Below are 13,812 nucleotides of genomic sequence, written 5' to 3'. Positions count from 1 at the left end.
CCCTGTTGGGCTTTGGGTCCTGGCTCTACAGCTTGGCATTCCTGGTTCCTGTGATTCTTGGTTTGGGACTGGACTATCGTGAATGTGCTTTTCTTCCTTCCTGGACCTTTGGACTGGCGACTTCGGCTCTGTTTGATGACCTCCGGTAACAACGCTTGAATTGGCTTATCGCAGTTGCAGCTTTCTCCCTTCCTGGCTTTGGATTGACTTCACTTCGGCTCTGGTTACCCTCTTCGGAAAACGACCTATGGATTGGCTATTGTGAGTGCGGCTTTCCCCTGCTCCTAGCTCCTGGTTTGACTCAACTGCGGCTTGTGTAAACATCTTGAGGACGTCGTTAGTTTGTTTCTTCTGTTCTGCTGCTTTTTTGAACTTTGACTAGTTTTGTTTACTTTCTGAAAATTTAGGATCTTAATCACTGTCTCGAACTTTTCCATGGAAAGACAGTATATAAACCTAATAAGGGTTCAGAGGTGGCATATTACTGAGTAAGGGTGATGGGAAGCTGAGCAACCAAAGTGGTTGTCTAAGCTCCTGTTTCTGCAATGAAACTATTTCATTGGCTACCATTAAAAGGGGAATTTTGTGGTAGACAGATCCTTGCTTCCAACCAGTGAGCCTCTTATATTTGTATTTAATGAAATGTTGAAAGAAAATGACAATAGATGTTCGGAACCATGTCCAATGTTTCAGAAAAGTCAAGGAAGTACTCAACCAATCTATATCAAAACCTTTATATCTCCCACCACATTATCTGTCTTTACCAACATCATTCAAAGTCCTTCAGATTGCAGATTGAATGAATGAATGATGGAATGAAACTATGGAAATCCCAGAAGTTGCAATTTAGTAAGGCACCAGTATTCTTTGGCAAAGAAGGCAAAAGACCTTGTAGGACTCCAACTCCCAAGTTCCACCTGAGATCTTCATCAAGTATTTACAACTGTTGTTTTCAAATATTTCCAAATGCATGCCACAGGCAAAGGGCAGAGAAAGGCCACCCAGTTGGTGGCATTTCTACAGCAATGCTAATCTCAATCTCTATAATTAAGGATCTAAGTGTTTTTCAAGTTGAGCATGGGCTTTCTCCTCTGGGTAAGGTGCTTCCATTGTTCCCAGGGACATTGACGAGCAAATTATACTCTCCATGCGTGATTCAGGAATCACCCTTTTAACTTTGGAGATTTAGTGCTGCTTTTCTTGAAAGCCAACTGAATAATTAGGTCTGCTTTCTGGAGGCAGAAAACAAGATTTGACAAGATAAGGAGTAACACCTTCAATATGTTGTGAGAAGAAGAAGAAAACAGAGGGGGAAAGTCCCAATGCCTTCTTCCGGTGAAAGCAGGGAACTGCTGAGCATCCAAATATGAATCAAGATCTGAGTGGCAGAACAAGAAACCCCACCATGCAAAACTATGCTCTCTCTCCACCTCAGTACAAGTTTAAACCATGTTTATGCAAGTGGCATGCCTTCCCTCTGGCCATTTAGTCTGTGTCAATGCTGTTAATGGATGGCTTCATTTCAGCCAATGATTGATTCATGAGAGTATCTTTTTCTTCATTACCTGGCTGGTGATATACATCCAGGCATTGCCACGTTCTCCCCATGAAAGCTTCAGATCAGTGGAATAATAGGTACAAGTGACTGCGTGCTGTTACGGCTGCCCCTTATTCAGGGCTCTGGGAGGGAAGGAGCCAATTTTAAGTCAATCTCACTTAAGGAAGCTAAGTTATAGGACATAGACCAGCTCGTCCCGTAGAAAAGCTTCATATCTCAAGAACATCTGGGGATATAGAACATCCGAGGAATCAGAAACAGAAGTTCCAGGGGAAAGGTCCCAAATGTTCTGGCTAAGAGCTCACAGCCCCTCAGCCTCACAGCTCCTGAGGGAAACAGCCCTAAAGTTTCCAAAGAAACCTCGGAGAGGGAACAGCACCACAGATCCACGCAACCCCAGCTGAAACATCTACAAGCCTTGGTTGGTAGGTCCAGCAGAGCGCCTCCTCTAGAATAAGAAACAGAACTTGCCTGTTGCCTCCTTGCCTTGGAGAGTGTGTTTTTGGCGTGCAGACCCAGAAAGCATGTGTGCCTGCCTGCAGCCGGGTTCCTCTCCTCCAGAGTAGAGAAGCAAGTAAGAAGTCTCCTTAAAGCACACCCCTGCCCACAGTTGAGTGCCTCTCCTCTAGAGCAGAGAAGGAGGTAAGAAGCCTCCTTACATCACACCCCTGCTTTCAACCAAGCGCCTCTTTTCTAGAGTAGAGAAGCAGGTAAGAAGCTTCCTTAAAGCACACCCCTGTCTGCAGGTGAGCACCTCTCCTCTAGAGTAGAGAAGCAGGTAAGAAGCTTCCTTACATCACACCCCTGCTTTCAATCAAGCGCCTCTTTTCTAGAGTAGAGAAGCAGGTAAGAAGCTTCCTTAAAGCACACCCCTGTCTGCAGGTGAGCACCTCTCCTCTAGAGTAGAGAAGCAAGTAAGAAGTCTCCTTAAAGCACACCCCTGCCTGCAGTTGAGTGCCTCTCCTCTAGAGTAGAGAAGCAGGTAAGAAGCCTCCTTACATCACACCCCTGCTTTCAACCAAGCGCCTCTTTTCTAGAGTAGAGAAGCAGGTAAGAAGCTTCCTTAAAGCACACCCCTGTCTGCAGGTGAGCACCTCTCCTCTAGAGTAGAGAAGCAAGTAAGAAGTCTCCTTAAAGCACACCCCTGCCCACAGTTGAGTGCCTCTCCTCTAGAGTAGAGAAGCAGGTAAGAAGCCTCCTTACATCACACCCCTGCTTTCAACCAAGCGCCTCTTTTCTAGAGTAGAGAAGCAGGTAAGAAGCTTCCTTAAAGCACACCCCTGTCTGCAGGTGAGCACCTCTCCTCTAGAGTAGAGAAGCAAGTAAGAAGTCTCCTTAAAGCACACCCCTGCCTGCAGTTGAGTGCCTCTCCTCTAGAGCAGAGAAGTAGGTAAGAAGCCTCCTTAAAGCACACCCCTGTTTGCAGCCAAGCGCCTCTCCTCTAGAGTAGAGAAGCAAGTAAGAATCCTCCTTAAAGTGCACACCTGTTTGCAGCCTAGCGCCTCTCCTCTAGAGTAGGGAAGCAGGTAAGAAACTTCCTTAAAGCACACCCCTGCCTGTATCTGAGCACCTCTCCTCTAGAGTAGAAACACTTTAAATGCCTATATTGGGAAAGAGAGCCTGGGAAATCCCCCCCCCCCCCCATAACTGAAAGCAGGGACATGAAATGGGTCAAGGTTTACCCGGGTTGCACAACCCTACCTTTCAGCTGCTTTCCTTAAGACAAAAGTCAAATAGAAATAGTTGGATGCAATCGAAGCTTTATTAATGGGGAGAAGGGGGGTGATACAGAAAATGATACAGACTCTTAACAAATTGTATACAACACAGCAACATAAACAGCATAGTTAACCAGTGAGGTAAGAGTGAATTGTATTGTGCCCTGTCTTACTTTATGATATCGTCTGCATCTAATACAAAAAGGAGGATGTTAGGTAGAAGAGACTGCCTGAACTCTGAGAAATGCATACTAGCAAGAAACGGATATTATCACAGGAAAAGTGCAACGTGTCAAGCACACAGCTGGCTGTTGTTCTCAGAAGTGCTGAGCAACTGCAGGAGTGTGTTTCTGAAACTATCAGTGAAATGCAGCACAGGATAGGCAAAGAGGTAGCACAGAAATATTTGGCTACTCTAAATACATTCAAGTATCCAGGACCAAACGAATTACATGTGGATTCATGTCATGGATTCCGAGTTCTTCCAGATTCTATGGATCACTTCCTTTTCATTTAGCAGGGGCTACCACAGATACTTTGCCTACGCCTTGACCCACCAAACCCCTTGCTGCCGAAACCACCACCTCCACCAAGATACCCTCCAGAACCCCCCAGTCCATATCCACTGGAGCCAGAGCCATAAGAGCCATAGCCTCCAGATGCACATGGTGAATAGCCTCCGACAGCTAAGGGCTGGCAACTGGAGGTCATGATGGGTCCTGGGATGGTCATCACAACTGGAGGTGGCTGGATCACCACTTCTGATGGTGGGAGCTGGTTGATGCAGGAAGGATTGACTCCGGAAAGGATCCCTAATTGGGCTGCTGATGCTGCAAGGCCAGAGCCGCCACCATATCCCATCATGCCGGAACCACCGCCAGATCCGTACATGCCACCACCGAAGCCTCCTCCCATGCCGCAGGATCCAATGCCTATGGAAGGTCTAGAAGATGGGATGGAGCAGGATGGCATGCAAGATGACTGAGTAAAGAAAGCCATGTCTGGGAGGTGGAGTGAAACCTGAAAGACAAACAACAGAGGTGAAAAAGTTTGGTTAGTTCCAAAGTGTACTTAGAAGGCCATTGGACATGGCAGATCCACCTCTGTTGGACCAAGAAGGAAAGTTGGGTTCACCACCTCTGAAGCCATTGCTTGACTTCAGGCCCTTTTCACACTACACAATTATAGCTTTATGAATCAATTACTGTGGATCCATCCAATGAGTTATGCTGGTTTGTATTCTTATGAGGTATTTAGAGTGTTCAGCCAGATGGCTTGAGGGCCTCCCAGACTACAAGCTCCAGGAGTCCATATATTACAGTACATTTCATATATTATATCACAGTAAAAGTGGAATCATAAAGCTATAATTGTATAGTGTGGAATAACCATTTGTGACACTCCTTGGTTTAGCCTTTCTCACTATTTTCCTGAGGAGGTAATGGGAGAGATTATCGATATTAGGAAGAATAATAGGATTGAATAAATAGGTAATAATCCATTGATATCTATTAGACATGTCCAAAAAATCGTTTTGAATCGTATATCGGAATTATTTTGGATTGTTCTCACTTTTTGATACGCATTCCGAGAAATTGTCTCACAGCGCAACCGGCAATGTAATTCGAACCATTGTTGGCCCATTCTCTAATTGTCTCTTAATGTTTCGTTAATTTTTCCCCAAAAAAATTTTTTTAAAATATTTTTTTAAAAAAAAAAAATTAAATTTTTTTGTTTCTGCAACCTACCTAGAATGGGAGCTTAGCGCAGCCTAACATGGCTGCCGCTCCCCGGCCAATCAGAAGCTTCCACAATGGACGCAAAGGTGGGGGCTAGGGTTGATGAGGATAGCTCAAGAAATGAGGGCGGGAGAGCCCTGTAAAAGTCCCCCCCCGGTTCCTTTTTTTTGCGATTGCACATGCGCATCCGACATTTTAGAGACATTTAGAATCATTACGAATTTTCGGAAATATCCAAAATTTTTGGGTGAAAAAATCAGAAATACTTTCTATATTGAAGCGCCAGCGCCCCCTACTTTAGAAACGAGAATTGAAACATTTTTGTTATCAATCGGACATGCCTAATATCTATATATATATAGGAGTAATGGTGTCAGTTCCTCCCACTAAACAACAAAAGTACAAGCCCCAGAACCTAGAAATTTGGCAACACAACCCACCATCCTTGCCCCTAGGTTCCGACAAGAAAAAGAAAAGAAAAATAAAGTCCTAATTAGAGGGAGAGAAATAATTGTTTTTATCCAATTGCTGCCACTTAGAAGGCTAAGCTCCGCCCACTTGGTCTCCTAGCAACCCACTCAGCCCAGTGTTAATAAAAGAATAAAAAATAAAATAAATACAAATAATACAATAAAAATAAAAAACACTAAAATTAATACAATAAATTACTATAATAATAAAATAACTAAAAATAATACAACAAAATAATAAAATATAATAAATAAAAAAGATAAGTTACAATAAAATTAATTAAAAAATACAAATAACGTCAAATAAAAATTCCACAACAACTTTTAACCAATACCACCACCACTTTGCCACAGCAACGCATGGCCGGGCACAGCTAGTTATATATATAGGGAGAGGAAATCAGATAAGTAAATAACTATAACTATTAGATGGGAAACTGAAAGTCACATATCTTGTTTCCCTTTTGTTTTGCTTGAATGTTTGCGTGACAGAATGTTAAGTAGTTTTGCTAAGTGTAGTTGTGGTATAGTTACTTCATATTTGGTCATTGCTTGTAGCCATCTCCCTGAATGTTGTTTTATAGTATGTAAAAAAACTTGTTGTTTAATATCTTGAAAAGCAACTATTAATTATATCACACTTACCACTGCACGGAAACAGCATTCTATAATAATTACATTCCCTATCTATGCATTGCCATCTCATCTCTTACGGAGTCAAAAGTTGAGTGCTGTAATCCTTGAAGCGTCAATCAACGGTCTGAAAAACTAAGAGCTGGACCGTGCTTATGAATAAGTAGGCATTCCTCTTTTTTAAATTTGGTTGAAATAGGGCCTTAAGGGCAAGATTCTTAACTAATGTCAAACTGGATTTGTAACAGGGTGTGGCATCGAGAACATTGTAGTTTGACTGAGGAATGCGAGAACCAGTTATTCCTCTTACTCATCCTTCAAGACCGATGTCTGTATTGAGATCGGTTTTAACATTGGAAGCAATGCTACAATTTTCCTAGAAATGGAACCCAAACAACTGGCAAGGAGAAGACTTGCCAAGTCTTAAGAATCCAGCCTTGAGTCTACACTGCCATATAATCCAGTTAAAATCAGATAATCTGTATTTTATAGGCAGTGTGGAAGAGGCCTAAGTGAGGCCTAACTCTGCCTGTCCCCTGGGCTGAGTGGGTTGCTAGGAGACCAAGTGGGCGGAGCTTAGCCTTCTAACTGGCAGCAATTTGATAAAAACAATTATTCCTCTCCCTCTAATTAGGACTTTATTTTTTCTTTTCTTTTTGTTGTATGAACGTAGAGGATGTGTAGTTTTGTTGTTTTGTCCTAGGCAGAAATTTCATTACCCATATATATTTTATTTATTTATTTACAGTATTTATATTCCGCCCTTCTCACCCCGAAGGGGACTCAGGGCGGATTACAATGAACACATATATGGCAAACATTCAATGCCAACAGACAAACAACATTCAGTTTTAGACAGACACAGAGGCATTTTTAACATCTTTCCAGCTTCACGATTCCGGCCACAGGGGGAGCTGTTGCTTCACTGTCCATTGGTGGCTGTTCTTCCTCATTCTTTTCTCGTGAGCAGTTTTATGGTGTTGTAGGATTAGTTAAATTAGCCTCCCGCATAAAGCGTACCTAAATTTTCCCTACTTGACAGATGCAACTGTCTTTCGGGGCTGCTAGGTCAACAGCAAGCCAGGGCTATTTTTTTTTTTTTATGGTCGGAGGCTTAACCCGACCCGGGCTTCGAACTCATGACCTCTCGGTCAGTACTGATTTATAGCAGCTGGTTACTAGCCAGCTGCGCCACAGCCCGGCCCCTATATATATATATAGACAATACTATTAATATTAATTTGCAGTTTCAAGAGGGGCATTTAGAATTCTCAACTACAAATAGCAAGATGCCATCAGATGTCAAAATAGCTGTTAAAACAGCATCATGGTGCCATCTATATATATAAATGAGTGATGGCATCACGGCGAACAACAAAACAACAAAACTACAGGCCCCCCAACCTCGAAATTTGACAACACAACCCATCATCCACGCCTCTAGGTTGATACAAGAAAAAGAAAAAGAAAGTCCTAATTAGAGGGAAAGGAATAATAGTTTTTATCCAATTGCTGCCAGTTAGAGGACTAATCTCTGCCCACTTAGTCTCCTAGCAACCAACTCAGCCCAGGGGACAGGCACAGTTAGGCCTCACTTAGGCCTCTTCCACAGATTATCAGATTTTAACTGGATTATATGGCAGTGTAGACTCAAGGCCCTTCCACACAGCTATATAACCCATTTAGAATCATATATTATCTGCTTTCAACTGGATTATCTTGACTCCACACTGCCATAAAATCCACTTCAGTGTGCATTTTATTACAGCTGTGAAGAAGGGGCCTCATATAAGCAGATAATATAAGATTATAAATATAATATGTAATAATTACTGTGATATAGAATCATAGAATCATAGAATAGTAGAGTTGGAAGAGACCTCATGGGCCATCCAGTCCAACCCCATTCTGCCAAGAAGCAGGAAATCGCATTCAAAGCGATTAATAATAATACAGAACAATATAATCTCTAAAATCAGGACAGTCAATAAAGAGCAACACTCTGAAAGCATAAGCCACAGCAACGCGTGGCCGGGCAAAGGTAGTAAAGATATAGTGGGAAATGATCCCAGACCTTTGACCATGTATATGTTGCTGGACTGCAAATCCCATCATTCCTAGTCAGCATAGCAGGATGGGGAAAACTGATGCCCAACAACATCTAGAGTGTCATAGTTTGACCATCCATTCTGTAAACCAGGAAACTGGGCCTGCCATGTTCTTCTAAGGAAGTAGAATACCAAGCTAGATGTTCTACCTTTCTACATATCCTCAAGGAAACCTATGTAGCCTAACCAAAGCTCTGTCTTTCTTGGCTCCCTTTCCCTCAATATCCTCTGAAGACTTCACCCCAAAAGAGACAACCTTCAACTATCCCCCAGAATCTCAGCATAAACAATGTTGAATGGCATCACTCTCAAGGGAAGCCCTCAATGAAGTTGGCCTTACCTTCAACTCTGACGTGGAGAAACGAAGAGGAAACAGTCAAGAGAAGCTCCTGTGAAATGTCTGGGGACTATCAAGCCTTTTTATACTCTTCACAAGTCCGACCACAGGATGCAAGGCGTACCTTTTCCCACTTTAGTCTTTAATTATTTCCCAATATTCTTTCTTGATGTTTTATCTTCAACCTGCCCCAATTATTTTGGGCTTTTGTTTCATTTTTGGGCTAATCAGAAACTCTGACTCGTTCACCATCCTGATCCGTCTTAATCTTCTGAAAGAAGACTCCACCCAAGCTTCTGTTTGTCACCTTGCCCTCGATGAAATGTTCATGACTCCTGAAATTCCTGGCAAATGGGGCAGCCGTCTATTCCTGGTCTTGATGAGGCATACAAATTTAATCAAATTGTAGACGTCTATCAAAAAGGGATCTTAGGGTAACCTTTTATGTGAGTAGGAGTCTCAAACAATGGTTTTCCTAAGTCAGTATTTGTTCACCAAATGCATGGGTGTTGGCAAAGTTATAACCCAGTTTCCTCTTTGTCTCCATCTTCCCAATCCTTCTCTAAATAAATCTGCGACCCATAAAACTCAAAATAATGATATTACAATCCAAGCCAAGCATTTCTTTTTAGCTCATAAATGGTTTATTGTTCTTGGTCACTCAACAACAAGGATGAGGAACATCTAGAGATGTTCTTGGGCTACTCAAATCCCACCAGTCCTCACCAGGATAGACAGTAGTCAAGAACTGTGGAAACTGCAGCTCAAAGACGTTCTGGAACAATGGTTCTCAACCTGTGGGTCACCACGTATTTTGGTCTACAACTCCCATCAATCCCAGGCTGTAGAGTATAGCAGCAAAGTTTTAGATTAGCAGTTGTCAACCTGTGGGTCAAGGTTTTCCACCCCTAGTATAGAACCTAGGGTGCGTATGCTGTAGACTGAATTTGGTTAGGCAAGACTTTCACTGCCATGATCCAATGCTATGAAACCTTGGAACTTGTGATTTTACAAGGTCATTTGAGATCTCTACCAAAGAATGCTCGGACATCACCAAACGACAATTCTCGGGATTCCATAGCATTGAACGGGGGCAATTCAAGTGGTATCAAATGACATTCATGTTGTTGAAGGAGAAGATGGTGGTTCTACACATACCTATCAGTGTCACTGTTGGAGGAGGAAAGGATCTGGTTTTGAGATAATTGGTTTTGAGATAATTTTAGAGGAAAATGTATATATATAATTCAATTGGTTTATTATACAAAGACTAATATATATCGCAATGTGTAAAATGGAATACTAATACTATATACGAAGGCTATCCACAAAGTAGTTTACATTTTGGATTTTTAAAAGGACAAAGTATAGGAGAAATCATTTACCATATGCAGCTGAAAGACACATCTCAATATTACAATCTCAGGTTATCCCCATTGAAATCTAGGCATGTCTCATATAGATAAATGAGTTTGAAAAGGTCTGCCCCCGTAAATTTGCCACCTCTCTCCTCTGTTTCCAACAATGGGGGCGTGGCTGGCAGCGCGGTGTTTTGGCTACGCTGCAGTAAGGGAGAAGGGGGAAGAGCTGAGGACATAAGAGGGGAATTTACTGGAGCAGTACTTTTCAAACTCATTTATCTATATGAGACGTGCCTACATTTCAATGGGGATTACATGAGATTGTAGTTTTGGGATGTGTCTTTTAGCTGCATATGGTAAATGATTTCTCCTATACTTTGTCCTTTTTAAAATCCAAAACGTAACCTACTTTGTGGATAGCCCTCATATATACATCAAAGTCTGTCTGTCCACCTATCTGTACCACAAAGGCTGTTGCTAGGTGACAATCCAGTGCGCCTTTGTGATGTCACCAGATGTCAGTTCTTGGAAGCTATAGGACACAATGCAGGACTCACACAGATAGTTCCATGGAAATGCTTTATTGAAATCCGTCTTGCCAATATGAACACAAAGCTAGCACTCACTCTTTCCCGCCAATCCTCCAATATATCAATCTACTCCTTCCCCCAGGCCCCCGCTTTCCACCTTCACACCTCTCTGTCAAATAGTTCCTTCCCATGCTTGAAAACTAGAGCAGGCCATAAATCAATCCTCCTAGCCAAATGGTTCTTATCATTCAGGCTATCTTCGTCCCCCATTGTTCTGGCAGGATGTGAACAAGTCAGCTAGGTGAACGCTGGGCTTTTGCATCCTGACACTGGATTAGCTGCTGCTAGGTGAAGTGTCTCTTTGTGATGTCACTGGGGAAAGGTGACATGTGTATGAGGAAAAGGAAGGAAGGAAGGAAGGAAGGAAGGAAGGAAGGAAGGAAGGAAAAAGGAGGGAGGGAGGAAAGGAAAGAAGGAAAGAAGGAGGGAGGGAGGGAAGGAAGGGGAAAGGGAAAGAAGGGAAAAAAGAAGGAAGGAAAGAAGGAAAGAAAGAAGGAAGGAAGGAAGGAAGGAAGGAAGGAAGGAAGGAAGGAAGGGGAAAGAAGGAAGGAAGGGAGGAAGGAAGGAAGGAAGGGAGGGAGGAAGGGAGGGAGGGGAAGAAGAAGGGAAAGGAGATGGAATGAAAGACGAGAGAAGGAAGAAAGAGAAAGGAAAGGGAGGAAAGAAGAAATAGGAAAGTGGAAAAGATATGAGGAAAGGGAAAGAGAAAGAAGGGATGAAAACGGGGGGCACTGCCACCTCGGGGACCCAGACAATACCAGATAGATACACTAGTAATAACAATATATTGGAAAGTATGCCTTTGAAACACAGGAGAAGTATGAGCATTCTGGTCATGATATTTCAGACTCAGTATTTTTGAACTATGTCCGACAGCTCAAAACAGGACACTGAAATTATAACACGTAAAGCCTTGCCCTCCATTATAATCAGATGAATGCTGAACAAGTCATTACCAACCCATTGGGAAAAGACTCAATAACATGCTTTGGAGGCAGATTTTAAGCTGGCGCCGGTAACCGAGTTTCCTAGCTCAATTTAATTTAAATCAAATCTCCCCTCGGATTCCGCCACAATAAATCGTTTTGGTCTGATCGCAAGATAGAATGCCTCCTATAAACATCCTTCTTCTCCTCCGCTTCAAAGGACTCCGTCATCCTTCATTAGTGGGGTGTAGATTCCGACAATTATTCCATTAAAGGTAATAACTTTTTGGATGCGCAGGGAAAATGAACTAATTAAAGGCTGCGTGAAGCCACTTGAAAACCTTTCAGTAGAATATAACACGAAAATTGCAGCCTCTGCCCCACCTCTGGCAAATTCCCATTGGTGTCTGGGAAGCGTCCAAGACTCGGCGTGATGATGAAGTCATCTTGGGAGGTGTTGGAAGGAGAAGGAATGGAAAAAGACATGCCACAAAGTTGTGAAATGCTGTACTATAATAAAGATTGGGTGCATCTACACCGCAGTTTGACAACACATTAACTACCATGCAGAGCCAGTCCAACAATGAGGCGAATTAAGCGGTCGCTTGGGGCGCAAAACATACAGGGGCGCAATTGAGACTGCTTTTTCTGTTGATTTCTTGTAAAACATGATGTTTTGGTGCTTAATTTGTAAAATCTTAATGTAATTTTATGTTTAATAGGCTTTTTCCTTAATCCCTCCTCATTATCCAACATTTTCGCTTATCCAACGCTTTTATTTTTCAGTGATTGGTTTGGAGGGGGCGCCAAAATTCTGTTTGCCTACACTTGAAAGATACCTAGGGCCGGCTCTGCTACCATGGCTCAGTCCTATGGAATACAGGTTGCATCTGTACTTTGGTGGAGCTCAAGGACTCTTTGGCTAAATACTTAGTCAAACTCTTGTCAGTTAAAGTGCTGTCAAACTGCATTAATTCTGCAGTCTAGATGCACCCTTGTCCTTCCCTGGGAAGCACTGCAATATGGAGACATTCATCTTAAAAACAAACATGGAACGATATACCCACAAATGTATATTGCCAAAAAGACAACAAATAGGTCCAAGAGAGTCAGGCTAGCACAACAGGAAAACCCAATGTTTGAACACGTTAACAAATCTGATAGGCAGCAGTGGAACCAGTATGCAAACAAATAAGTATGTTAATTGATGCAAAACATAGTCAAAACTTAAACTTTCAATGTTATCTAGCTGTAAAAAAAAGATGGTCTTCTTTATAAATATCACTTAGCACAGCGGTTTAAATCACTTGCTATAGATGATCCTGCCAACCGGAAAGGTTGGCAGTTCAAGTCCGGGTCGGGGTGAGCTCCCGCTCAGTTCAAGTCAGGGTGAGCTCACACCATCAGCCTGGTTTCTGCTCACCTAGCAGTTTGAAAGCGACTATGTAAGCAGAGAAATCGGTACCGCATTGGCGGGGAGGTAAAAGATACCCTGGAAAATATGTCGGCAAAAATCCGACCAGGAAAGGAATACGACAGGCTCCTCAGAGTGGAAAATGAAACAACAACACTTCCCCATGGCCGAATCAAGCACAGCCGGATGCCGGAGATGAAAAGAGGGAAGCCTTGCCTCTGTTTATGTACTGTCTGACTGTCAATTGTATAACAGCATTGAATGTTCGCCATATATGTCCCTATAATCCGCTCTGAATCCCCTTGAGGAGATAGAGCGGAATATAAATTATTATTATTATTATTATTATTATTATTATTATTATTATTATTATTATTATTATTGTATGACACAGCAAACAGGATAGACATGCTGGATTTCGTATTAAATTATTATTATTATTATTATTATTATTGTTATTATTATGATGATGATCATGAACTCTCACTAGAACTGAAAATGAATAAATGGAAGCAATGCCTCAGCTAGAGAAATAGTTCGTGAACCTTTCCTCTTATGTGATGGCTTAAGACAATGATGGGCAACCTTTTGCGCTTGGTGTGTCAAAATTCACCAAAAAACCTAGCAAGGCCAGGGTGGTGTGTCACTTCGAGAGAAAAACCACAATTTCACAATATGTATAGTTTAAATAACAAAAATATATAATTGTAATATATAACTGTATCTAATAAATCAAAACTATTTACTACCATTATTTCCATGTACAACAATCCATGGTACCTCGTGCAGTTTCCACGCTGATTTTTCTCTATTCTAGTTTCAATGTAGTCACGAATAATGAATAATATAATAATAATATAATAGTAATAATATACTACAATAATAGAGTAATAATAGAATGATTATATATATATATATATATATATGTGTATATATATATATATATATATATATATAT

At 41.8% G+C, this 13,812-nt stretch overlaps 1 protein-coding gene across 1 annotated transcript; it reads right to left on the bottom strand.

Annotated features, from left to right (window-relative positions):
• Window positions 1–3,301: 3,301 nt before the first annotated feature.
• li-ac-5 (keratin-associated beta-protein 5) lies at window positions 3,302–4,317 on the bottom strand. Its single transcript, XM_016996791.2, has one exon. The coding sequence runs from the start codon at window positions 4,273–4,275 to the stop codon at window positions 3,790–3,792; it is 486 nt and encodes a 161-aa protein (XP_016852280.2). The 5' UTR covers window positions 4,276–4,317; the 3' UTR covers window positions 3,302–3,789.
• Window positions 4,318–13,812: the final 9,495 nt, after the last annotated feature.

This window comes from Anolis carolinensis, unplaced genomic scaffold, assembly GCF_035594765.1.
Source record: "Anolis carolinensis isolate JA03-04 unplaced genomic scaffold, rAnoCar3.1.pri scaffold_14, whole genome shotgun sequence".
In the NCBI taxonomy this organism is placed as follows: Eukaryota; Metazoa; Chordata; class Lepidosauria; order Squamata; family Dactyloidae; genus Anolis; species Anolis carolinensis.
Note: the sequence above shows the minus strand (reverse complement) of the source record. Positions and strands in the feature narration are given on the sequence as shown.